A 24,479-nucleotide genomic window follows, 5' to 3' on the forward strand; every position below is an offset into this window, starting at 1 on the left:
TTCTTTCCACCCCTTCCCGAGACTAAAGAAAAAGACCTAAATAGTAAGGAGTGAAACCCTTATCACGTGTGTGCGGAGTTATATATGCGAGAATGTCAAATAAATGATAATAAGTAAATGAAATAAAACCAAAACAAAAAAAATAAAAAAATAAAAATGGTTCAAGGGCCATGGAATATGAGGTAATGATATGTACAAGGTATATTAATAATTGACGATATAAAATGGTAACAATAATTTCTTTCTTTCCAATTTTTTTCACACGCCAAACTTTAAACTAAGTAGACGGTGAAGACCTCTCTATAACTTCTCCATCTTTTGTAACTACTTCTCCAGAAAGCGGCTGTAGTTCAGTATATTGTCGTGTCAAATCTTGTTGCATTTGGTATTCTTGCGCGTTTGTCTGTCTTTTAGAAAGCGGCACAGCATTCATAAGGGGTTTCTTTGGGGAGCCTGTTGATGCCAACTCTTTTTCTTGCTTTTCCTTCTCTTTTTCAGCTAATCTCTTGGCATCTTTAATCGGACCCTGATGCAAAGTTTCTTGTTCTAATCCTTGAATGAAGTGGACAGCGCCTACTGTGGTTATTGTAAAGAGACATGATAGTCCGAAAGTGATTTTACTTGCTCTTGACATGATTGTAAGTTAAATTTAATATATGCTAAGTGTTTAAATATGGCTATTGATTATTACTATTCAATGCCTTTTGATAAAAAAGGGATAGTAAAATGTGTATCACTGTTACTTTTTTTAACAAAAAGAAGACAAACCAAGTAAAAAAACGGATAGGAATTGTAACTCCGGAGGTTGAAATTAACCCTGTGGTATCATTAAAATAGAAAAAAAAATGCCCTTCAACGTGGATTGGCATTTTCGAGGGAAAAATAAAATGATTAATATTAAATACAAGAAGAATAGAAAGATTCATCAATTTTATTTTTAAACTTAACTAGAATCTTGTTTGTTAAATAACACTGCTAACCAAATTACTACTTTATCAGAAAAATACAGAAAAAAAATGTCCATGTTTGTAAGATCCTCCGCCAGATCAGTCAGCTGCGTTGCCCCAATTAGTAAAAGATTCTTGTCCAGTGGGCTAACTCCAGTAGCAACTAAAAATGCTCCACCAGCAGCTGCATCTTACTCTCAAGCTTTGAAAGTCAACACTCAATTCAACGAATTATTGTATGTTTCTGGCCAAATTCCATTCACACCAGACAACAAGCCAGTGGAAGGTAGTATTTCTGATAAAGCTGAACAAGTCTTTCAAAATGTCGAGAATATTTTGAAGAGCGGCAATTCTTCCTTAAACGAAGTCGTTAAAGTCAACGTTTTTTTGAAGGACATCGACAATTTTGCTGAATTCAACAAAGTTTATGCTAAATACTTTACCGTCCACAAACCTGCAAGATCGTGTGTCGCTGTTGCTGCTTTGCCATTGAATGTTGATTTGGAAATGGAAGTTATTGCTGCTGTCAAGAAAGAAAACTAATTGCTACCAACAAAATATCTCTCACGCGTCATTATATTTTAATTATGTAGATAAGTAATGCTACCGTAAACAGATTCAGCTATATAAAATTTAGAATGTCCCCTATGACGAATGGATAAATAAATTATAAAACTATAAGAATAGATGCTAATTAAAAAAAATAAGACCCTAGTGTCACTACGACTAGAGTCCGAGTCTTAACTAAATGGAAAAAACAATTTGATTGAAATTATCATCTCCTACTATAAAATTAAGACCCTATTCACCCTATTGAAAAATATAATTTTTCATGCCTCTTATTTACTCTAATCAAACTTAACCTGACTCGTAGTTTTCACACACAAAAGTCTGTAGACTTAAAGAAAACAAATGCTTTTGCCATGAACTTTCTAGCCACATTGTACCCTAAAACCCTAGCTGATATCACATGAAGCCCTAGGTCTTGTTCTCTCTCTATCTCTACTATTTCCAAATTAGGAAAGACATTCTGATGAAATCTACTTTGGCCATCGCATTTTTTCCTGTTCAGGCAGTTCTCTGGCACGCCGGAAAATCTGCCCAGACTGACTCGAGGCGCCACGGCATTTCTTTGCCAGGTACAAGGCGGGGCTCTCGTTTCTTGTTTCATACCTAAAGCGTGACCTTCTTGTGCGGCTGTATCTGAGCAAACCCTCAAATGCTGACAAAAGAAATGTTACTATTGAACATTGGGCTATGCTATTATTCTTGGAAGACCTATTTTTTTCACTCCTTTTTGGGTAATGTAGACTCGTTACTGCGCCATTGCTCTGGAAGCTTGGTAAAAAAGTTTTTTTTTTCATATGCTAATAATAACTGATATAAAAAAAAAAAAAAAATTAAGAGTCTGCAAATATACTTCCAATTTTAATTATGAGTATTAATATCCATTGATTGGTTAAGACACCTTCAGAACTCATCGCAAATTATATTGTTTAGAATCTATATAAGTAACTTAAAGTTGCATCTTTTACAAGGCTATACCAATTACCAATGAAAACCGGTGGTGTCTTTTCTTGTTCTTTGTTATATACATTTATATATATATATATATATTGATTTTTTCTCTCAAGAGAATCATCCTCTTTACACATAACCATCCCGCTCTCATGATATTCAAAAATCAGTTTTTGGTAAGAAACGCTCATCAGAAATTGATACAACTTCAAATGATATGATCAACTATGAAAGTTCCAGAGATTTAATGGGTCTTAATAATGAAGGCAAATCCGTTCATGATCATCATGATCGTACTGAAATGCAAATCCTTACTAATAACACTTCCAGTGACTTGATTGACGATGATATTGATTTAGAGAAAAAAAATGAAATAACATCTACATATTCATTAGATGACGAATATAACGACAACAAATATATTGTGGAATCTTCATCTGAAATAAAACTAGGTTGGTTTACCAGGTTTATCACAGCATTGGATGCAGAAGCAAAAGGTATTGAACCAATTACTGATGAAGAAAAAACTGATGACTCTGTTATCAATGCTGCCTCCATGTGGTTTTCTGCTAATATGGTTATTGCAGGTTATGCCTTGGGTGTCTTGGGTCCAATGGTTTTCGGTTTGAATTTTGGGACTTCTGTTTTAGTTATCATCTTCTTTAATATCTTGGGTTTATTATCAGTGGCTTTTTTTTCTGTATTTGGTGCAGAATTTGGTTTAAGACAAATGATTCTATCTCGTTTCTTAATTGGTAATGTCACTTCAAGAATCTTTGCTGTTATTAACGTTGTCGCATGCATTGGTTGGTGTGTGGTTAATACTGTTGCATCTGCTCAATTGTTACATATCGTTAACCCTGGTCCACATGCTTGCCCTCCCTGGGCAGGTTGTTTATTAATTATTAGTTTAACTTTATGCATTTCATTTTTCGGGTACAAAATTATTCATGCTTATGAAAAATGGTCATGGGTACCAAACTTTGTCGTTTTCTTAGTTATTATTGCTAGATTGAAGATTGCAGGAACTTTCACTAATGGTGAATGGACCTCCGGGCCTACTACTGCAGGTGCTGTCTTATCGTTTGGTTCTTCAGTTTTCGGATTCGCTGCTGGTTATACCACTTTTGCTGCAGATTATACTGTTTACATGCCAAGAACTACCAACAAATACCAAATTTTCTTCTATTTGGTTGCTGGTTTATCTTTCCCATTATTTTTTTGTATGATCTTGGGTGCAGCAAGTGCCATGGGTACAAAGACTAATGAGAATTGGTTACAAATGTACCGTGATCATTCTGTTGGTGGGTTAGTCTCTGCTATCTTAGTTGACAATTCATTACATGGGTTTGGTTCCTTCTGTTGTGTTTTATTGGCTCTTTCTACTGTTTCTAATAATATTCCAAATATGTATACCATTGGTCTTTCCGTACAAGCTATTTGGGAACCATTAGCAAAAGTCCCTAGAGTCGTATGGACCGTTCTTGGTAGTGGTATTTCCATCGGTATTTCCATTCCAGCTTATTATTCTTTCGATAGTGTCATGACTTCCTTTATGGATTCCATTGGTTACTATTTATCCATTTATATTGCAATTGCCTTATCCGAACATTTCATATACAGACGTGGTTTCAAAGGTTATAACATTGAAGATTGGAATAATTCTAAAAAATTACCAATCGGTATTGCAGGAACTGTTGCCTTAATTGTTGGTGCCTTTGGTGTAGCTTTGGGAATGTGTCAAAGTTATTGGAAGGGTGAGATTGGTAGATTGATTGGTAACAATGGTGGTGATATTGGGTTCGAATTAGGGGCCGGTTGGGCTTTCGTTGCTTACAACATTGTTAGACCAATAGAAATCAAATATTATGGCCGTTAATTCAGCACAGCATCTCTATTGTTTCTAACTATTTTAACTTATATTCTTTTCATTCATATTAAGCTTCACTCTTTTTCTTTCAGGCATCGATATTTAATTAATTTTATTTTTAAAAAAAACTTTAATTTGTATAATATATTAAACCGTTATAGAACTGTAACATATTAATAGTAATAATAATAATAATAATACCATATAACTCGTTGTAACATTATATATCTCTATCTTAGTTAAACTGACTCGTATAGTCATCCCTTTCTCCAGATATTTTTTTTTTATCTATTTAATGACGCAGTTTCACGTGCTTACACCGTTTAGGTGATATTCCCCGAAAAATTGTCAATCCGGATATTCTATCGATCGGTTGTGTTGTTATAACTGAATTTCAGATTTACTTAGCCTTCCTTTTTGTAAATACCGAAATATAATAAAAAAAAATAAACAAAAGGATCTTTAAAAGTTTGGATTCTCTAAGTAAATCTTTGTATATATTCAAGTATCAGAAACACATATATTTTGAAAATAGCGTATTCATTTTTTATTTACTTATTTTTTTATTTGACGAGGTGAAACATATACTACTTTTCGAGGTTAAATAAAAAGCTTTCTTAAGTTTATTTTGATTTAACTTTTAAGTTATACATACTCCACAAAAATTTAGAATAAAAAAAATATAAAACAAAATAAAATATTGTATATTCTAGCTCCAAGTTTTGATAAGCATTATTTTTTTTTCATTATAAAACAATTTGATAAACATAATCTCAATAATATCTCTATAGATGGATTATTAACCCCAAGGGCACCAAATCATAACAATACATTTTTCAATTCGCATAATGGTAGAAATCGATCACGAATGAATAGAAGTGTAGACTCTTTCGAAGTGCACTTTGAAGAAGATTTAGATAGTGCTTTAGATAATATAACATTCAACAATAGAAGTACTACGAACCTTGAAAGTAATCCTGATTTAAATCAAAACGTTTCATCTTTAAATCAACCTTTTGATATGAAAGACAATTCTTCAATATCGGATAAAAATAACTATATTAATAATAATAATGGTAAAGAAAGTTTTGAAATGAAAACTTTTATAAATTCAAACTCAATAAATCGTAAGTCATTCTCTCAAGATACCCATCCCCTTTTATCAAACGATGAAAATTTAGATCCTCATAACAATAACAGTGATAATAATAGTAATAATCGAAGGACAATTTTTACTAATATTTCTCTTATTTTCAATAAATTTCGTTTAAATCTTTCAAATCTAGCTCCATTCAACTATAAGAACGAAAAAATAACTTCTACTCAAGATAGGGAAATTCATCCAAATAAAACATCAAGCGATGATTCAAATTTATATTCTTCAAACCAAATATCCAATGCAAAATATAACGCTTTTACTTTTATACCGACATTACTATATGAACAATTTAAATTTTTTTATAATCTTTATTTTCTCATTGTTGCCTTGTCACAAGCAATCCCTGTTTTAAGAATTGGATATTTATCATCTTACGTTGCACCTTTATGTTTTGTATTAACAGTTACTATGTCGAAAGAAGCACTGGACGATATACAAAGACGACGTAGGGATAAGGAATCTAATGGAGAATTATATGAAGTTTTACAGGAAAGACAATTGGTTCCAAGTAAAGATCTAAAAGTAGGAGATTTACTTAGAATAAATAAAGGTAATAGAGTACCTGCAGATATGGTTCTGTTGAAATCAAGTGAATCTTCTGGTGAATCATTTATAAAGACAGATCAACTAGATGGTGAAACAGATTGGAAATTAAGAATAGCACCAGCATTATCACAGAAGTTATCAGAAGAAGAAATAATTAATACTTTAACAATTGTTGCATCTCCACCAAGAAAGGAAATACATTCGTTTTTGGGTAAAATATATAAAAATGATTCTACTTCGAATCCATTATCCATTGATAATACTCTTTGGGCAAATACTGTATTGGCCTCTACTGGCTCTTGTATTGGTTGTGTTATCTATACGGGTAAAGACACTAGACAAAGTATGAATACTACCTCTTCAAAAGTTAAAGTTGGTCTTTTAGAAATCGAAATTAATAATGTTTCTAAAATTTTATGTGCTTCAGTATTTGTATTGTCTGTAGTCTTGGTTGCATTTGCTGGGTTCCATAACTCAGATTGGTATATTGATATTATGCGATACTTAATTCTATTTTCCACTATTATTCCAGTTTCTTTGAGAGTCAACTTGGATTTAGCTAAATCAGTTTACTCTTATCAAATTCAAAATGATGCACTAATACCTGAAACTATTGTTAGAACTAGTACTATTCCAGAAGATTTAGGCCGTATTGAATATTTATTAAGTGATAAGACTGGTACCTTAACTCAAAATGATATGGAATTGAAAAAAATACATTTAGGTACAGTATCATATACATCTGAAACATTTGATCTAGTAGCACAATACATTTCCCTCTTGGGTAGCAATGCAAGTACAACACAGCCATCCACTTCAAGGAGAGATTTTTCTACACGTGTATGTGACTTAATTGTCACTTTAGCCCTATGCCATAACGTCACTCCAGTTTTTGAAGACGAAGAATTAACATATCAAGCAGCCTCACCAGACGAAGTTGCCATTGTCAAATTCACCGAACAAGTTGGTTTATCACTGTTTAAAAGAGACCGTAAGAGTATTACTTTACTACATGAAAGTACAGGTGAAACTTTTGATTGTGAAATTTTGAATATGTTTCCCTTTAATTCAGATACAAAAAGAATGGGGATTATAGTCCACTTTAAACAAAAGGAAGAATATTGGTTTTTACAAAAAGGTGCAGATACTGTGATGGCTAAAATTGTAGAAAATAATGAATGGCTGGAAGAAGAGACTGATAATATGGCTCGTGAAGGTTTACGTACTTTAGTAATTGGTAGAAGAAAAATGTCAAAGAAGGAATATGATAACTTTTCTAGTGATTACCATACAGCATCACTTTCAATGACCAATAGAGATGACCAAATGGCAGAAGTAATTAACAAGCATTTAGAACATGATTTAGAATTATTGGGTTTAACAGGCGTGGAAGATAAATTACAAAAAGATGTAAAGAGCTCTATTGAACTTTTAAGAAATGCAGGTATCAAGATTTGGATGTTAACTGGTGATAAAGTAGAAACTGCACGTTGTGTATCACTAAATGCAAAGCTAATCTCTAGAGGTCAAAATGTAATTACCATTACCAAGCTAAATAGACCAGAAGGTGCATTAAGTCATCTAGATTATATTAAGACAAATCAAAATTCATGTTTATTAATTGATGGTGAATCATTGGCAATGTTTTTAACTCATTATAGATCTGAATTTTTTGAAGCAGTTGTTAGATTACCTGCTGTGATTGCATGTAGATGTACTCCACAGCAAAAAGCTGACGTAGCTTTATTAATTAGGGAAATCACCGGGAAAAGAGTATGCTGTATTGGTGATGGTGGTAACGATGTTAGCATGATTCAATGTGCAGACGTTGGTGTAGGTATTGTTGGGAAAGAAGGTAAACAGGCATCTTTGGCTGCAGATTTTTCAGTAACTCAATTTTGCCACATTACTAAGTTATTTTTATGGCATGGAAGAAACTCATATAAAAGATCTGCTAAACTGGCTCAATTTGTTATGCATAGAGGTCTTGTTATTGCAGTATGTCAAACTGTTTATTCTATATGTTCCAAATTCGAACCATTAGCTCTTTATCAAGGTTGGTTAATGGTTGGATATGCTACTTGTTATACAATGTTTCCAGTGTTTTCATTAACTCTGGATCATGATATTCCAGAATCATTATCCAAGATTTATCCAGAACTTTATAGAGATTTGAGAGAATCTAAAAGTTTATCTTATAGGACTTTTTTCGTTTGGTGCGCCTTATCGTGTTATCAAGGATGTGTAATTCAAAATTTATCACAGATTTTTACAAGTGTTAATGAAATTGATTTTACTAAAATGGTAGCCATAAGTTTTACTGCATTGATCTTGAACGAGTTAATTATGGTTGCATTAGAGATATATTCCTGGAATCCAATTATGATATGGAGTCAAGCTGCAACGTTAATATTCTTCATGGGATCTATTCCGTTTTTGAGTGATTATTATAATTTAAAGTATATGTGTCACGTATTATACTTTGGTGAATTATTTTGTATCATATCAATATCAATATTACCAGTTTGGGCTTCCAAATTTCTATATAGAAAAATGCATCCACCAAGTCATACGAAAGTGCAAGCTTTTGTAACAGTTTGATTTTATGAGTTGTTTAAAAAAAGTAAAGTTTTTTTTCTTTTTTTTTTTTTTTTTACTATACTGTTGTTATACATATTAATAAATATATTCCAATTAGTTTTAATTTAATTTAGACATTTCACTTTTATATTTCTTAATTCTCAAAAAAAATATTTAATAATAAATAGACTATCAATATAGGCGTATTCAAAAAAATGATAATTGTATTTTACACCGATTAAGAAATATTAATGGAAATAAATAAATGTATAAATAGGGAAATAAATAAAAATTACAAATTCTATAAATTAATTGTATAATAAATGCAAGGATATATAGTGGTAAGAAAACCTACTATAGTAAAATGTCAAGAATAAGAGAGTGAATTAGAGGGAGGTGGAAGATTAATCATGAGTGTTTTTAGTAATTTCATTATTCGTTAATGTCAATTTGTCTTGTCGTTCAAAATAAAAGATTTAAATGTTTGGTATGTTTGTTTGTTTTTTATTATTCTTTTTTATTCAATTCTTGATATTTATTTGAGGAGAAAGCTCGAGGTCTTTGGAAATCACTTGTATGAGCCCAGGTAATTGATCTTGCCATGCTTCCAGAAGTAATAGCTTGTGGATCGTTTAAACTATTAATTGGGATTGGAATATGTGATACCATATCTGAAGAGATGGTACTACATTCACTTAATGCTTGTGAACTTATTGAATGATTAGAAGATGATAAATTATTTTCTACATCGTTAATCAAAATATCTGGAGGGGTACTTGTTTCATGAGAAGAAGATTGATGCATTTGTGAAGAAATATTTGGATAAGGCAATGGAGCTTCACCTGTGACTCTACATAATTTTACATTTGCCACATGTTCATTTTCCACACGGAATATAACCCAAACAAATCTTCTTAATATCTCAGTTGTTGCTAGGATGAAAGATGAGATTGAACTTAATTGTAATTCATGAGAAGCCACAACATAAAAGACCCATTGGAATCTAATAACAACATCAAAGATAATAAATGCGTAATAAACCCATTTTTTTTTCAAAGAATATTCTCCAGTGACACAATGTTTAGAACCTGCTAAATATAAATCATCTCTTAATAACCAATTTTTCGAGTTTGGTTGGAAAAAAGTGCAATCCATTAATAAATCCCAAATTGAAACATAAATGGAATTTATAACGGAAGACCAAATGAAGAAAGCGGTGAAACTACCACCATAATTCCCTAATCTATAAGCACAGAATGCAGCTGTAGAAACCACACCGATGAAATATTTAATTGCGTTTGGAATATGAGGAAACCATTGTTTTGAATCACCATATCTTCTAATACATTGCATACATCTCCAAAAGTTAGGTAAACAGACCAAGGCCGCTATACTACTGTTATGTGTAACACCACAAAGATCTCTTCCATTATCATTTGAATAAACACAATAAATCATACCAAGACTACCAAGTGAATAACCTAATGAACAAAAGATGACACCCCAAAAGAAATCAGCAAATTCTACGGGGAAAAATCCCGACATGACTAATCTAATCATACCAATTAAAATATGTTTTCTTGATTGTACTAGTTTATCCCAATATGGTATGATACCATTGGGACAAATGAATAGTAACAGAGTCATAATGATATAGATTGGGAAATATGGGTTTAACTGATTATTTTCAAAAGATTTCAACATTAAAATTGAAAAAGGTAAAGTGAAAAAATTTAAAAAATAAATTTTAATGGGGATAAAACTTGTAGCAAAATCATTATTAAAGAATCTTGTACCATGAGAAGTATGGATTTCACCCAACATGATAAATCTATAATTGATACCACATCTATGCCAAATGAAGCAATCTATCATATAAAGCCAAGCGATTAAAAGAAATAAAAACCATCCGCCCCAAATTGGTAATAATAATTTGAAATTGATTGTCAATTGATTAATTCTCAAGATATTAATTGTATATATAAAAGTTGCAAATGAAAAACCTAGCCCTAACCCTGCAGTAAAGATTTGAATTAATGATCTATTATTTTCATGCACAACTCTTTCATTTAAAGAGAATTCATTTGTCAATTTTTTCAAAATTTCCTGATTTAATTTTCTCTCCTGAGGGCAATTTTTATTTATTAAATCTATCGAATACCATTTAGCCACAATAGATTCCCATTTAATAATTGGATCATTTGTAGTTGGTAACTCAGGTAGATTGTTGAATAAGAGAGAAGAACTTTGTTTTAATTGTAAAAACGAATCCATCGTGCTGGGAGTGTTAGCCCCCGTGACTGGTTTTTTAATATTTGTGTGATGATAAAATAATGGATAATCCTTATGGCAATTTAATAAGAATGATAATTGTTCGTTTGCATTTACAATTTTATCGAATTTTTTAATAATTTTTCTAATACCCATTACATTAAGAGTTCTAAACCCTTTAATCAATTGTAAGAAAAGATAAAATTCCAAAATTGCATCCAACAATAATGATTTAGAATCTTTAAGATCCAAATGTAATTGATCATTAAAGATGGAACAATTTTCTAATGGAAGATTATTTTTTTTATTGAAAAGCCAAGTCTCTAAATAAATAGGTAATGAAGGTAATAAATTATTTTTAAATAAAAATGATTTACAACATTGCCAAACGTTTTTATGAGGATGTTTTTCAATTGGATTAGTAGCGATTTGTTGAATGGAATCATAAGAAGTAGAAGTTGTTAAAAGAGAAGTTGTCGTTGCCTCGTGATGGAGTTTCATGTGTAAGTTGTAAATCGATAATTGATTTTCCAACACTTTGAACCGTTCTTCACATTGATCTAATAGAGATAGATAGAAATCATTAATATTAGTTAATTGGCAATCAATCAACCAATCATTAACAAATTCATTTATTTTCAATTTCTTAGCATCTATAATTTGATCAGAACCTGAACTTGGACCCAAGAAAAATGATGCTTTTTGAGGAAGAGAATGAATCTTTTCATTCTTGTATACTTCCAATTTTTTTACCAGCTTGATAATTGATATATTTTTCCTTCCATTCAGGAATTCTTGAATCATTTAATAATTCTCCGAATCTCATTGCGATGGATCATTATATTATTTTTTTTCTTTTCCTTTTTTTTTGTTTTCCAACTCTAAACAAAATTATGTCAAATTACATTTTGAAAAAAAATAAAAGAGGAGATTTATGGAGTTATGTAGATCTTTTTATATAATCGACGATGCGATGAACATTCTTTGTAAATTCTTGAAGAGTCGTCTCATCTATCTGTAAGAATCTCAGTAGGTCCTTTGTGCCGTAAAACGTCGCCTAGTCAGGCAATGGGTGATACTTAAAAGGGTAACTTCTATTCAAAAGAGACACATGCGTATTGTACCTATAAAAGAGAAGAAGAAGAAGAAGACAAAAAAATGGTCAAGACAAAAAAAATAAAAACTAAAAATAATGGTGACAATTTTTAAAAAAAAAAAAAAAAAAAAAAGAAAAAAGAAAACAATAGGGAAACGACGATTCCGGTTGTTGCAGAGAAGAGGTCGTAGAAAGATAGTAGGCAGGATCTTGTGAGAGATGTCACCACGAGAGGGAAGGTATATAAACGAAAGGCAAGACAAACAGTAAAATAAAAAAAAAAATTTGTATTTGTATTTGTATTTGTAAATAAAAAAAAAATAAATTTGGTTCGAAGAATAAAATATATCGAAAGGGGGGGGGGGGGGGGGACTTGAAGAGTTGTGTAATTTTTTTATATAAGCGGATTGTTAGGTATAATAATGCGTATTGTATTGTCTTGACCAACCACATCGATTCTCGCGCCACACACGTGGTGCGCCACAGTGAAAAAAAACCGAGATGAGTATAAGTGTATAAGAATAATATAAAGCTTAGCTTATAAATACAAAAACAAAAAAAAAAAAAAAGTAAATAAAAGTACATCAAGCATAAAGTGTAAGATGAAAGAGAGTAAGAAGAGGAGTCATGAAGAGAATGAAGAGAATACGAATAAACGGCCCAGGCCCGGTGTACCCGAGTATAATTTCAACAAGTTTTGTTATCGACACAACCCCGATGTCCAATCATTAAGTACCACAGATTGTAAGATGAAGGATCTTGAGAAGATGGATGAGATAAATAGCAAAGTGCAAAAGTTAGGAGATGAGGATAAAAAGAACGTACAAAGGATATTTGAAGTTTTCAATAACGCTAACCCGACGATCAGGAAATTGATTATTGATGGGATATTGATGGAAAGCTGTTCCCCACAACTTTCGTATATCTCATCACAGCTGGTGAATTTGATCAAGATTGATTTCATTAGTGTGCTGCCCCGAGAGATTTCGTTAAAGATTTTGAGATATTTAGATTGTCAATCGCTTTGTAATGCGGCGATTGTATCGAGAAGTTGGCAGCGATTAGCAGATGATGATTCGGTTTGGTATCACATGTGTGAACAACATATTGATAAGAAATGTCGAAATTGTGGATGGGGGTTACCTCTTTTGCATATGAAACGAGTACGAATGTGTAATGAAGTGTGTCAGGTGAAAGATTTGAGCGGCGGGATGAAATGTACAACTGTTAACCCATGGAAGAACGTTTACCGAGAGAGATACAAAGTGGAGTCGAATTGGAGGCGTGGGTGTTGTCAAATACGAGAGTTCAAAGGTCATATGGATGGTGTTTTGACGCTGCAGTTTAATTACCGCTTATTATTTACCGGGTCGTATGATTCGACGATTGCTATATGGGATCTGTATAGTGGTAAGTTGATACGACGGTTGAATGGTCATTCTGACGGGATCAAAACGTTATATTTCGATGAAAACAAGTTGATTACGGGGTCCTTAGACAAGACGATACGGGTGTGGGACTACAAAGGTGGTAGGTGTATCAGTACGTACAAGGGCCACAGCGATAGTATATTGAGTGTGGACTGTTACAAGAAATTGATTGTGAGTGGGAGTGCGGATTGCAGTGTAAAAGTATGGCATATCGAAAGAAGGACGTGTTATACGTTGAAAGGTCATACGGAATGGGTGAATTGTGTCAAGTTGCATCCAACAAGCTTTTCATGTTTTAGTGCCAGCGATGATTGTACGATACGAATGTGGGATTTACGAAGTAACAAGTGTTTGAAAGTTTTCAAAGGCCATGTGGGCCAAGTCCAAAAAGTGATACCGTTGAGTATCAAAGATATCGAGGGGCTTGTAGTGGATGACGAAGTGCAGTCCTCGGCATCTGCACAATCAACTGCAGATGAGCCGTGTGACGACCCACTGGATACTTCCATACCGTACCCAACCCATCTGCTGTCATGCTCCTTAGACAATACGATCAAGCTATGGGATGTATACACGGGGAAATGCGTGCGCACCCAGTTTGGTCACGTGGAGGGTGTTTGGGATATAGCAGCTGACAATTTCCGTATAGTGAGTGGATCACACGACGGATGTGTCAAAGTGTGGGATTTACAATCGGGCAGGTGTACAAACAGTTTCCAAGGAACCCAGCGCGTGGAGGAGAGTAGTTCTACAGAGTCGCCACAGTCAGGCCCCGGCCCACACCCGCACGAGCCGCCGGCAAAATTAGTGCCTATTGCGTGTGTTGCGTTGGGTGATTCTCAATTTCTGAGTGGGGACGAGCTAGGCTGTGTGAAGTTGTATAATTTTGATATTTGAAATGTATGTGTGCGTGTGCATGTGCGTTTGTTTGGCTGTAACACTGGAATACCGGCACAAGAATTTCACACTGTATTTGCAATCACAGGGGGGCAAGGGGCGGTGTCCGGGTGCGCGCCGCGTGGCCTTTAAAAGCACGACACTCTCGCCCTGCCTATCGCCCTGCCTATCGCCCTGCCTGTTGCCCTGCCTGTTGCCCTGCCTATTGCTCTCCCATTCCCACCACACACACACAACCTCCTGCCTCGTCACACTCCTCACAAAATGTACGTCCGCAACAGCACTAACACCAGTGCCCAGCGTGTTCCTGGCCTTTCACTGCAATTCCTGCACCGACCACGCCGCGGCACTCTTGACGACGGGTTATTCCCAGACGATGAACTCCAGCGAAACACTGCCTACAACAAGTCATGTGCCTCCCGCCAGATCTCTGCCTGGGACTCCCACGACTCCCACACTACACGCCAAGACATCCAAGACTTGGACCCACTAGACACTTCTCTGCAGCCACTCGACACCTCCACGGCCCGGTTCACGCCCGGCCACGCCCGTTCCCGGTCTCTGCCTGGATCTCCAGCAATCGCCACTACAAGCACAGCCCACCCGCCAGTACGCCGTACCCGCAGTGTCCATTTCGATACCAGCATTCCTATCTGCCTGTTCGATTGTGACAGCAGTCCGCATTCGGCCCCACCGGGCCAACAAGTCGGCCGCCTGGGCGAGCCGCTCAGCATGGGCAGCCCGCCGATCTCGCGCCAGCAACAACGCGTCGTGGAACAGCCCATGGCCAATCCAGACGCCCTGGTGCAAGTCCAGGCAGAAACAGACACCACTGCCACCCTGCCGCCTCCACCACCACCACCCTTGCCACTGCCGCCTCCACCACCACCACCCTTGCCACTGCCGCCTCCTACGCCACTGCTGGTTGCCCTTAACTTCGCCACCGTTCCAGGCCCAGACCCACGGGCCACCCGCCAACGCGTACTGTATGCAGCAGCACCAGAGGGTCCGAACATCCGTCTAGCATCACTCACTCTACACAACTACTCGTATCGTGACGCCTACTACATTGTCCTGGGCAAGCTGCATGTACGCAATTTGGCATACCACAAGCAAGTCTCGTGTGTGTTCACGTGGGATTCCTGGACCACCCAGTTACAAATTACTGCGTCTTACGTGGGCAAGACGCCGAGCGAGCCGCCGAGCGAGTCTGTTCTTTACAAGGCCCCTGGGCAGGAAGAGTCTTGCGAAAATGACTGGGACATCTTCCAGTTCGTGTTGGACGTTGGTGATATGGCTCTCGACACGTGTCCCCGTCTGGAATTGTGTGCACACGCCACCCAGGGCGTCGCGCCACAGGGGCCCTGGAGTCACGACGACTGGGCTAACAACGGCGGTGCTAATTACATAGTGGCTATTCGGCCGAGCCTGGCGGGCCGGACCTAAACAAGGCGTAAACGCTGGTACTGAGTTCTCCCTGGTGCGTTCTCCCTAGCGCCATCGCATTCTAGGGGGAGGCAAGTCTGGTGCAGGCCCTTCTCGCCTCCCCCTAGAAGATCGCGCTCTCCCTACGCTGTGGCCGACAACTCCGCGCAAAAGCTCGGCTAGTCCGTCTAGGTTGGAAAGCTCACACGGGCCGCACCATTTGACACCACGCCACCGTGTTGCCGACATTCCCGCAGGCGCCGTGCCTGGCTGCCATATATAAACAGTTGTAGATGTACTATTTAACAATACCATATACTAGAATTATCATAGATAACCACATCACATCGCATTGCGTATCACGTTGCATTTATCACCACACACCACGCATCACACACCACAGGCGACACGCGACACCCTTAATCATGCAAGATATTCCAGTATTCGCCGCCATCTTTGTTTCTTTGTTGGTCTTCTACTTGTCGGCTCACAGAAGAACAATGAACAGCTACAAGACTGCTGTTCCTTTCCTACAATGATCAATGGTGCTTGCCCTTGCATTGCGCTATGCTTATCCCAAATATTCTCTGATATTTGCCTACCTAATATTTAATTGTTTTCCTATCGCTCCATCCCATTTCCCTATTTAATATTTAATTCTATATCCCTATATATTCTAATACTATACTGCGCTATTATCCGCCTTTTCTTCTCGCTTGTGTTTCTGCCTGCGCTTTGCTTTATTTCACTTTTCATTCTTGTTTTGCCGCTTGCGCTTCTGCCTGCGCTCCTGCCTGCGCTCCTGCCTGCGCTCCTGCGCTCCACCGCTCCTGCGCTCTCACCTTCACTACCCGATCTCGCACCAGATCCATCAGGGGTGCACCACGTCGTCCCTTTCTTTGCCTTATATAAACCCTTGATCACCCATACTCCCCTCACCGTGCTTTCTTTCTTTCCACTTGGCAAAAAAACACACCATACTCTCTCTCTCTCTACTATCCCCCACCTCATGCCTGATATCGAACTATATACTACAAAATTCTACACTACTTGTACCCTAGGTGGGATCATTGCTTGTGGTCCAACCCATTCCTCTGTTACTCCGTTGGATTTGGTCAAATGTCGTTTACAAGTAAACCCTTCTCTGTATAAATCAAATTTACAAGGTTGGCAAAATATAATTAAAAACGAAGGCGGTGTCAAAGCCATTTTCACTGGGTTTGGTGCCACATTCATCGGCTACTCTTTACAAGGTGCAGGTAAATACGGTGGGTATGAATTCTTTAAACATTATTACTCAACTTGGTTCCCCAACTTATATTCCAATTACTCCACTTTGGTTTATCTAGGTGCCTCAGGTACTGCAGAATTCTTGGCTGATATCATGTTATGTCCCTTCGAAGCTATCAAAGTCAGACAACAAACCACCATGCCACCTTTCTGTAAGAACGTTTTCCAAGGTTGGAGCAAGATTGTTTCCAAAGAGGGAATCGCAGGACTATACAAAGGTATCACCCCTCTTTGGTTCAGACAAATCCCTTACACTATGGTTAAGTTCACCTCTTTTGAAAAAATCGTAGAATCCATTTACTCCTATTTACCAACACCAAAATCCCAAATGTCCATGTTGCAACAAATCTCCGTCAGTTTCACAGGTGGGTATCTAGCAGGTATTCTTTGTGCCGCCGTTTCGCACCCGGCCGATGTCATGGTTTCCAAGATCAATAATGAAAGAGCTAAAGATGAAGAAATGCTTGCCGCCACCAAACGTATCTATAACCGTATTGGGTTCATGGGTCTATGGAACGGTCTTACCGTGAGAATCTTCATGATTGGTACGTTGACATCTTTCCAATGGTTGATTTACGATTCTTTCAAAGCTTATGTCGGATTACCAACTTCAGGTTGATTTTGTATGTATGTATGTATGTATGTATGTGTGTGTGTGTGTGTGTGTGTGTGTGTGTGTGTGCGCGCGCGTGTGTGTGTGTATATATATGTATATATATATATTTTTTGCCTATACCTTACACTTTATATATTCTTATAAATATGCAAATATTCTCTTTGCCCTCCACTCGTGTGTTAGGACCATACGTTTTTAAACAATTCATCATCGTCAATAGATAAAGTACTGTTATTGTTAGCATTAGCAGTCGTATTAACATTCGAAGACGCTATAGATATACTAGACCCACTCATATTCATATTTAAAACAGGCGGCGTAGACGGTTTGGAGTATAACGAAAGAATCGATTTTTTAAGATCAGGTCGACCACCAGCTACAGAAACACTCGTACTGGAACTACTGTTACGATTACTGTACCCATGGCTCACACTTCCTTCTCCCATCGGTTTACTCGTTTGTAAATCCAAGAGACTGTTTGTGTTTGCACTTTTATTATTATAATAATTATTACTATTATTATTATTATTATTATCACTAGTATTATTATTTGTATTATTAACCACATTCTTACTCTCCCTGACAACTTCATTCTTCATCACTTTTTTCTCTTGGGGCAAATCCGCATTACCCATCCGAAGAATATCCTCCATCCTGGCATCATCACATATCCATCTTTTTTTCTCATACTTGTTTCGGATAAAATTCTGTATCTCATTGGAATCATTAAGAACTTTCTTACCATTGTCTCCAAGCCCATACTCATATATAGCATTCGCTATATCGTTATTCTTCATCCGAATCAAACTGATCAAATTCTCTTCTTTCCAAATATCCAAATCAACTGATTTAACTTTAGATATATGAGTCCCCATAGATCTATGGATCCCTGCACATTTAATACAAATAAACACCCCCAACGACCATGATGCCCATCTAGGGTGTGTTTGACTCTTACAATCAGCACATTTCAAATTACCTGGATCTTTCAATAACCCATTCAATACCCTTTTAATCTGAGGTGGTGTAGACATGACGCAGGGAATTCGTGCTTTATAAGGTTAGCTTGAGCGATTGCGTTTGGCGTATGGGCCTATTGCGTTTGGCGTTATTTTTTTTTTTATTTTTTTAAAATTCCTGTTTAAATTTTCCCTCTCATACATATTATTTTCATTCTAAACAGAAAAAAAAAAAAGAAAAAAAGAAACAAGAAAAACACAAACCACGTGCTTCATTCCCAACGGCTATAAATAGAAATTATATATTTGTATCTATACCTATTTATAGGTTGCCGCTAATACAATTAATTACTACTACTATTTCCAATGCCACTACTATAACTATTAATTCATATTCAAAAAAAAGAAAGAAAGAAATAAATTGTTTGTTTGTTTGTTTGTTTTTTTGTTTTTTTGTTTTTTTTTTGCAAGAAGTAAATCGCCATTTGATCTAAAATTAAGGGAACTGGAGATACAAGGTTGAGTATTCTAACAAGAGGTACGAAATGACAGAAAGTGTTTAGAGTTTAACCCTTTTACTAGAATGACAAACAGCGAATTAGCATTATCGGGAACTCGGCAAACTATTAATTTATACTAATGAATAAGGCCATTGATTTTTGTTCTTAGTTTGTTTGTTTTTTTTTTGATACAAAAAATCAGCTTGTAAAAGCAAGATTATCAAGACTTGTCTAGTAGTAATTAGATAGCTCGTCTCATTCGTTTGTCCTATGAACTTCCTCCACGAAATAACCCTATAGTCCTTTAACCCACCCACATCACATGATCTCGGTTTTAATACCGAAATTCTCCGACAAATCTCCGGAAAAGGCCCGTATTTTCCCGGTTTACCCAATAGGTTTTCGTAGTTTCGTGATTCCGATGAGTAATCCTTTCCTTCCTACTACAAAAATTTCAACTTTTTCAATATTTAATGGTCACAAAACTTTAATTAAATTAAAAAATTAAAAATAAATTAGAAACTAAAAATTAAAAATAAAAAATAAAAATCTTAGCTTGCTATTCATCCCCTAGCTAAACACCTCCATCCATCCCTTCCTTTCCTCCTTCCCCTCACCTCGTCATGTTTCTATCAGAGCAAACAAATTGGATAGTCCAGAAATTCGGTGGTACCAGTGTAGGAAAATTTCCTGATAAAATTGTAGATGATATTATTAAAAATTATTCACAATCTCAAGGTAAAAACGTCTCTGTCGTTTGTTCTGCTAGATCAACCTACACAAAGGCAGAAGGTACAACTTCTAGATTATTAAAATGTTGTGAACTGGCGTCTCAAGAAAATGATTACAATTCCATTGTAGAAATTATTAGACAAGATCATGTAGCAAATGCTGAAAATTTCATTATAAATCCAGTCTTACAAACTCAATTGGTCACTGACACAAATAAAGAATTAGATATGGTCGTCAAATATTTAGATGCTTCCAAGATCTTGGGAGAAGTTTCAATTAGAACAATGGATCTTGTCATGTCAGTTGGTGAAAAATTAAGCTGTCTATTCATGGCCGCCTTATGTAATGATAGAGGTGTTAAGGCAAAATATGTAGATTTATCTCATATTATCCCATCAGATTATACAATTCAAGCTGAAAATGTTCTAGATAATACATTTTATTCATTTTTAGTCACGGCTTTAAAAGATGAATTAAAACCATTTGTAGAATCTAAAGAAAAAATCGTTCCAATCTTTACTGGGTTTTTCGGTTTAATTCCAATGGGTCTTTTAAACGGTGTAGGTCGTGGGTATACAGATTTATGTGCAGCTTTAATTGCTGTAGCATTAAATGCTGATGAATTACAAGTATGGAAAGAAGTCGATGGGATCTTTACTGCGGATCCAAGAAAAGTGAAAACCGCTAGGTTATTAGATTCTGTTACTCCAGAAGAAGCTGCAGAATTGACTTATTACGGTTCAGAAGTCATTCATCCTTTCACCATGGAACAAGTCATTAGAGCCAAGATCCCAATTAGAATTAAAAACGTTCAAAATCCAACAGGTAATGGTACTATGATTTATCCAGATAATATAGCAAGAAAGGGTGAAAATACTCCTCCACATCCTCCTGAAGTTTTCACTCCTTCATTCTATGAAAGGAAAAGAAGAGGTGCTACTGCTATCACTACAAAACATGATATTGTAGTTATTAATATTCATTCCAATAAAAAAACTTTATCTCACGGGTTTTTGGCCCAAATCTTTACCATATTAGATAAATTCAAATTAGTCGTTGATTTAATCTCTACAAGTGAAGTTCATGTTTCAATGGCTTTACCTATCCCAGATAATGATTCAAATAAATCATTAAAATTGGCTGTAACAGATTTGAAAAGATTAGGTCAGGTTGATATCATTAGAGATATGGCCATTGTATCCTTAGTTGGTAAACAAATGAAACAATTCATTGGTATTGCTGGGACCATGTTTACCACATTGGCGGAACAAAATATTAATATTGAAATGATTTCTCAAGGTGCCAACGAAATTAATATTTCTTGTGTTATTGCTGAAAGTGATTCTTTAAAGGCATTGCAATCAATCCATTTGAATCTATTAGATCCTTTAAGAAAAGAAAAATCTTTTTCAGTAGCAGTTGATGAAAGGTTAGAACAATTGAAAAGAATGGAACTGTAATACCTGTATACATATATATATGTAGAGTCTAGTGGGAGTACGTTTATATTATCATTTGCATTTGCACTAGTATTCGAATATTCAAAGTGCTCAACTTCATTGAAGATCTAATGACCCTTTCTCATCTTCATATTTATGATTTATTTTGACATTTATTATTTTCTATTATTTTCCTTTTCCTTTGGTCGTTTAATATTGATTTTCATATATATCATCGTAACAAATTTTATAAAATAAATATTTTTTTTTTTTTGTTATATTATTTATTATTTTTTTCATCTTTTAAACGAATATTTAAAACTGTTTATTTTATTAATTACCATTCACAAATATATATTTAGCGACATATATAAACTTGCATATTCTTATATACATATTTGAAACTTAAAAACAAAAACTGGATCTTGTCCCTTGGACACACCCTTTGGGCGTTCGTAACCCAAAGTTGTGACATATCTTTTGATCGAAGAAACCATTCTTGGAGGACCACAGATTAATATTTGATTCTTATTGGATTTTTCATTCACTGGTAAATGATCCTTCATAATCTCAGGTGAGATATAGCCAATGCTACCTTCCCAATTCTTGGCAATTTCAGGTTCTTCAATCCTATCGACCAAATAATGAACTTTGAATTGGTTTGGTCTTTGCTCAACTAATTCATCAAGTTCTTTCTTTAATAAAATATTGTCAATCGATAATGATCCATAAACTAAATTCACCTTTGTGTTATCATTAGGATCCATAGCAATAGCTTTCATGATTTGATACATTGGAGCAATCCCAGTACCACCTGCAATCATCCCAATTCTAGATTTCATGTTTCTTTGATAACTGTAATTCCCACGTGGTCCAACAACTTGAATATAATCACCAATCTTCAAATCATTCAAGTATGTAGATACAACCCCGTTAGTATATGTTTTTACCAATAATTCAAAATAACCACTTGCCATAGAATCTAATGTGATTGGTGTATAAGAACGTAAGATGAACTTCCCCTCACTAATTGGTGCTTTAATGGAAATATGTTGACCAATTGGCAAACCTAAAACGTCAGTCTCATTAGGTAACCCAAATCTATAAATTGATGTAGATTTAGACATTACAATCTTCGAGATTAATGGGAATGAATGAACTTCATCAGATCCATCTAATACTTCATTGTTATTTTTAGTCTTATTGTTGCCATTTGCTTGAGAATTCTTGATAAAATTCTTATAGATTAAAAATGTTAATGGAATTAGAATAAGAGTGAATAATACCGGAGAAATTGACATTATCGAGCTATGTATTAACAATTATTATTTATTATTTATTAGCTATTATTATTACTACTTGGTATAAGGAAGATAGCAAAAATTCGACAAATAAAAATCCTTAGACTTTATCAATGTATTCTTAATTGTTACCTTTATTTTTGTCGATCTTTTATTCTCATCTTGAAATTTTACCTTTTTTTCTTATTTTTTCTTAGTAAATAACTGACTATTCGAGTGAAAAATTAATTTCAAAATTGTCAGCTCATCTCATAAAAAATCTGGACATTCCAACTTTATAACCCTGAATATAAACCCTAATAATAGAGAATTTCTAACCCTGAAAATCTGGAAGACCTAGGGGTTTTACGACACAAAAATTTGTAACCAAAAGAAGAAGCACGCGCTGCCCAAATTTTCTGGCATCGGAAAAGTTTACAGGTCCTTGTTGAAATGGCTTAGAAGATGAAATCCTTTATTGAATGGAAACAATAATTGTCATAGTGGAAAAAATATTTTGCCAATTGGGAATGGATACAATTCCAATAGAGATTTGGTGTCAATTAGTCGCTGTTACTATATAAACATTATGATTGAAAAGTCTAGATCGCCATTGTTTCGTCTACTGGTAACTTAATTACTTACTACGTATTTTGTCTGCTTTCTAATTCGTATATTATTTCAATTAAAAGAAATTGGCAATAATATTATTGAATTCAACCATTTTATTTTATTTAGTAGAATAATAAAAAAAGCATAAAAAATATAAAAATATTGCTTTCAGCACAAATATGTCCTTCAATAATCTAAAATCCTCTATTGGCCAAGCCTTGCAAGGCTTGTCTGAAAGTGTGTCTCAGAAGACTCAAGAAATGGCTTCCACATGGCCAGCTTATGCTCAAGTTCAACAACGTTTAGCCCAAGAAAAATTGGGTCAAATCACTGATATCTCTCAAATGCCACGTGAATATATTGACTTAGAAGATAGAATTGATAATTTGCAAAATTCTATTCAAGTATTATTACATGTCACAAGAGTTTATGAAGAACCAGCTTATGATTGGCCATACTCTACCCAAGAATCTGTTCAAGATTGGTCTCGTGCCATCGGTTCAAGAGTTCAAGAATTATCTCGTGCTTCTTCTGCTTCAGAAGCTGGTAATCTTTTAAAATCTCCAGTTGGTCCAGAAAATGGTCCACGTACTTTAAATTATGCTTTATCCCAAGCTTCTTTAGCTGTCTCAACTTTAACTTCAAGTAACATGCCTGGTCCAAATGGAGAAGGTTTATCATCGGGCTTAATTGCTTATAGTGATACACAAGCTAAATTGGCTCAAATAAGAATTGCTCAAGATACTCAAGTTCAAACTAAATTTAACAAACAATTAAGAGAAATTCTAAATAATCCAATTGCTAAGGCCAATAAATATCGGAAAGATGTTCAATATAAGAGAGTGTTATATGATATTGCAAGAACTAATTTACAAAATGCAAGACCAGAAAAGGAAGCCTCTTTAAGAGTTGAAATGGAAACTTTAGAAGATCAATTTGCTCAAATCACTGAAGAAGCCACCATTGTCATGCAAGAAACTTTATCAAACACCCATCTATTAAAGAATGTTGCTGAATTAGCAGAAATTCAAAAGAATTACTACAAACAATCCTTGGAATTGATGAACGATTTAATGCCAGTCTTCAATACTGCTAAAGGTGATGATGAAGATTTTGAAATAGATGCTAAAAAAGATCCATTGGCTGCCAAAAAAGTTGTTGATGACGATGAATAAACTACGTAATATTAATTTCCAAAATTATTTTATCTATCCAAATAACTATTATTAAATTTTATGGCGTATTCATGAGGTTGTTTTTTTTTTGCCTCTTCTCATTTATACGATAATTATTTCCTCTTTTTTTTTTATCT

General features: G+C 35.1%; 13 protein-coding genes across 13 annotated transcripts; 9 read left to right on the forward strand and 4 right to left on the reverse strand.

The window, feature by feature from the left end:
- Positions 1-277: 277 nt before the first annotated feature.
- Positions 278-634, reverse strand: PET117 (Pet117p; the record flags this gene model as incomplete). The annotated part of the gene is made up of 1 exon (XM_004180376.1): positions 278-634. The coding sequence occupies one exon, from the start codon at positions 632-634 to the stop codon at positions 278-280; it is 357 nt and encodes a 118-aa protein (XP_004180424.1).
- Positions 635-1,022: 388 nt separating this feature from the next.
- On the forward strand, positions 1,023-1,490 carry HMF1 (putative isoleucine biosynthesis protein HMF1; the record flags this gene model as incomplete). Its single annotated transcript, XM_004180377.1, has 1 exon — positions 1,023-1,490. One exon carries the CDS (start codon positions 1,023-1,025, stop codon positions 1,488-1,490), a length of 468 nt encoding a protein of 155 aa, XP_004180425.1.
- Positions 1,491-2,682: 1,192 nt separating this feature from the next.
- On the forward strand, positions 2,683-4,344 carry FCY2 (purine-cytosine permease; the record flags this gene model as incomplete). Its single annotated transcript, XM_004180378.1, has 1 exon — positions 2,683-4,344. The coding sequence occupies one exon, from the start codon at positions 2,683-2,685 to the stop codon at positions 4,342-4,344; it is 1,662 nt and encodes a 553-aa protein (XP_004180426.1).
- Positions 4,345-5,203: 859 nt separating this feature from the next.
- On the forward strand, positions 5,204-8,641 carry TBLA0D04110 (uncharacterized protein; the record flags this gene model as incomplete). Its single annotated transcript, XM_004180379.1, has 1 exon — positions 5,204-8,641. One exon carries the CDS (start codon positions 5,204-5,206, stop codon positions 8,639-8,641), a length of 3,438 nt encoding a protein of 1,145 aa, XP_004180427.1.
- A 486-nt stretch (positions 8,642-9,127) lies between these two features.
- Positions 9,128-11,695, reverse strand: TBLA0D04120 (SPX and EXS domain-containing protein; the record flags this gene model as incomplete). The annotated part of the gene is made up of 1 exon (XM_004180380.1): positions 9,128-11,695. The coding sequence occupies one exon, from the start codon at positions 11,693-11,695 to the stop codon at positions 9,128-9,130; it is 2,568 nt and encodes an 855-aa protein (XP_004180428.1).
- An 894-nt stretch (positions 11,696-12,589) lies between these two features.
- On the forward strand, positions 12,590-14,314 carry MET30 (ubiquitin-binding SDF ubiquitin ligase complex subunit MET30; the record flags this gene model as incomplete). The annotated part of the gene is made up of 1 exon (XM_004180381.1): positions 12,590-14,314. The coding sequence occupies one exon, from the start codon at positions 12,590-12,592 to the stop codon at positions 14,312-14,314; it is 1,725 nt and encodes a 574-aa protein (XP_004180429.1).
- Positions 14,315-14,578: 264 nt separating this feature from the next.
- Positions 14,579-15,760, forward strand: GIP2 (Gip2p; the record flags this gene model as incomplete). Its single annotated transcript, XM_004180382.1, has 1 exon — positions 14,579-15,760. The coding sequence occupies one exon, from the start codon at positions 14,579-14,581 to the stop codon at positions 15,758-15,760; it is 1,182 nt and encodes a 393-aa protein (XP_004180430.1).
- A 404-nt stretch (positions 15,761-16,164) lies between these two features.
- TBLA0D04150 (uncharacterized protein) lies at positions 16,165-16,278 on the forward strand (the record flags this gene model as incomplete). Its single annotated transcript, XM_004180383.1, has 1 exon — positions 16,165-16,278. The coding sequence occupies one exon, from the start codon at positions 16,165-16,167 to the stop codon at positions 16,276-16,278; it is 114 nt and encodes a 37-aa protein (XP_004180431.1).
- A 470-nt stretch (positions 16,279-16,748) lies between these two features.
- On the forward strand, positions 16,749-17,648 carry PIC2 (Cu/Pi carrier; the record flags this gene model as incomplete). Its single annotated transcript, XM_004180384.1, has 1 exon — positions 16,749-17,648. One exon carries the CDS (start codon positions 16,749-16,751, stop codon positions 17,646-17,648), a length of 900 nt encoding a protein of 299 aa, XP_004180432.1.
- Positions 17,649-17,824: 176 nt separating this feature from the next.
- Positions 17,825-18,679, reverse strand: AGE2 (GTPase-activating protein AGE2; the record flags this gene model as incomplete). The annotated part of the gene is made up of 1 exon (XM_004180385.1): positions 17,825-18,679. One exon carries the CDS (start codon positions 18,677-18,679, stop codon positions 17,825-17,827), a length of 855 nt encoding a protein of 284 aa, XP_004180433.1.
- A 1,048-nt stretch (positions 18,680-19,727) lies between these two features.
- HOM3 (aspartate kinase) lies at positions 19,728-21,296 on the forward strand (the record flags this gene model as incomplete). The annotated part of the gene is made up of 1 exon (XM_004180386.1): positions 19,728-21,296. One exon carries the CDS (start codon positions 19,728-19,730, stop codon positions 21,294-21,296), a length of 1,569 nt encoding a protein of 522 aa, XP_004180434.1.
- Positions 21,297-21,661: 365 nt separating this feature from the next.
- On the reverse strand, positions 21,662-22,576 carry CBR1 (cytochrome-b5 reductase; the record flags this gene model as incomplete). The annotated part of the gene is made up of 1 exon (XM_004180387.1): positions 21,662-22,576. One exon carries the CDS (start codon positions 22,574-22,576, stop codon positions 21,662-21,664), a length of 915 nt encoding a protein of 304 aa, XP_004180435.1.
- A 770-nt stretch (positions 22,577-23,346) lies between these two features.
- On the forward strand, positions 23,347-24,342 carry GVP36 (Gvp36p; the record flags this gene model as incomplete). The annotated part of the gene is made up of 1 exon (XM_004180388.1): positions 23,347-24,342. One exon carries the CDS (start codon positions 23,347-23,349, stop codon positions 24,340-24,342), a length of 996 nt encoding a protein of 331 aa, XP_004180436.1.
- Positions 24,343-24,479: the final 137 nt, after the last annotated feature.

Source organism: Henningerozyma blattae, chromosome 4 (assembly GCF_000315915.1).
Source record: "Henningerozyma blattae CBS 6284 chromosome 4, complete genome".
NCBI lineage: Eukaryota > Fungi > Ascomycota > Saccharomycetes > Saccharomycetales > Saccharomycetaceae > Henningerozyma > Henningerozyma blattae.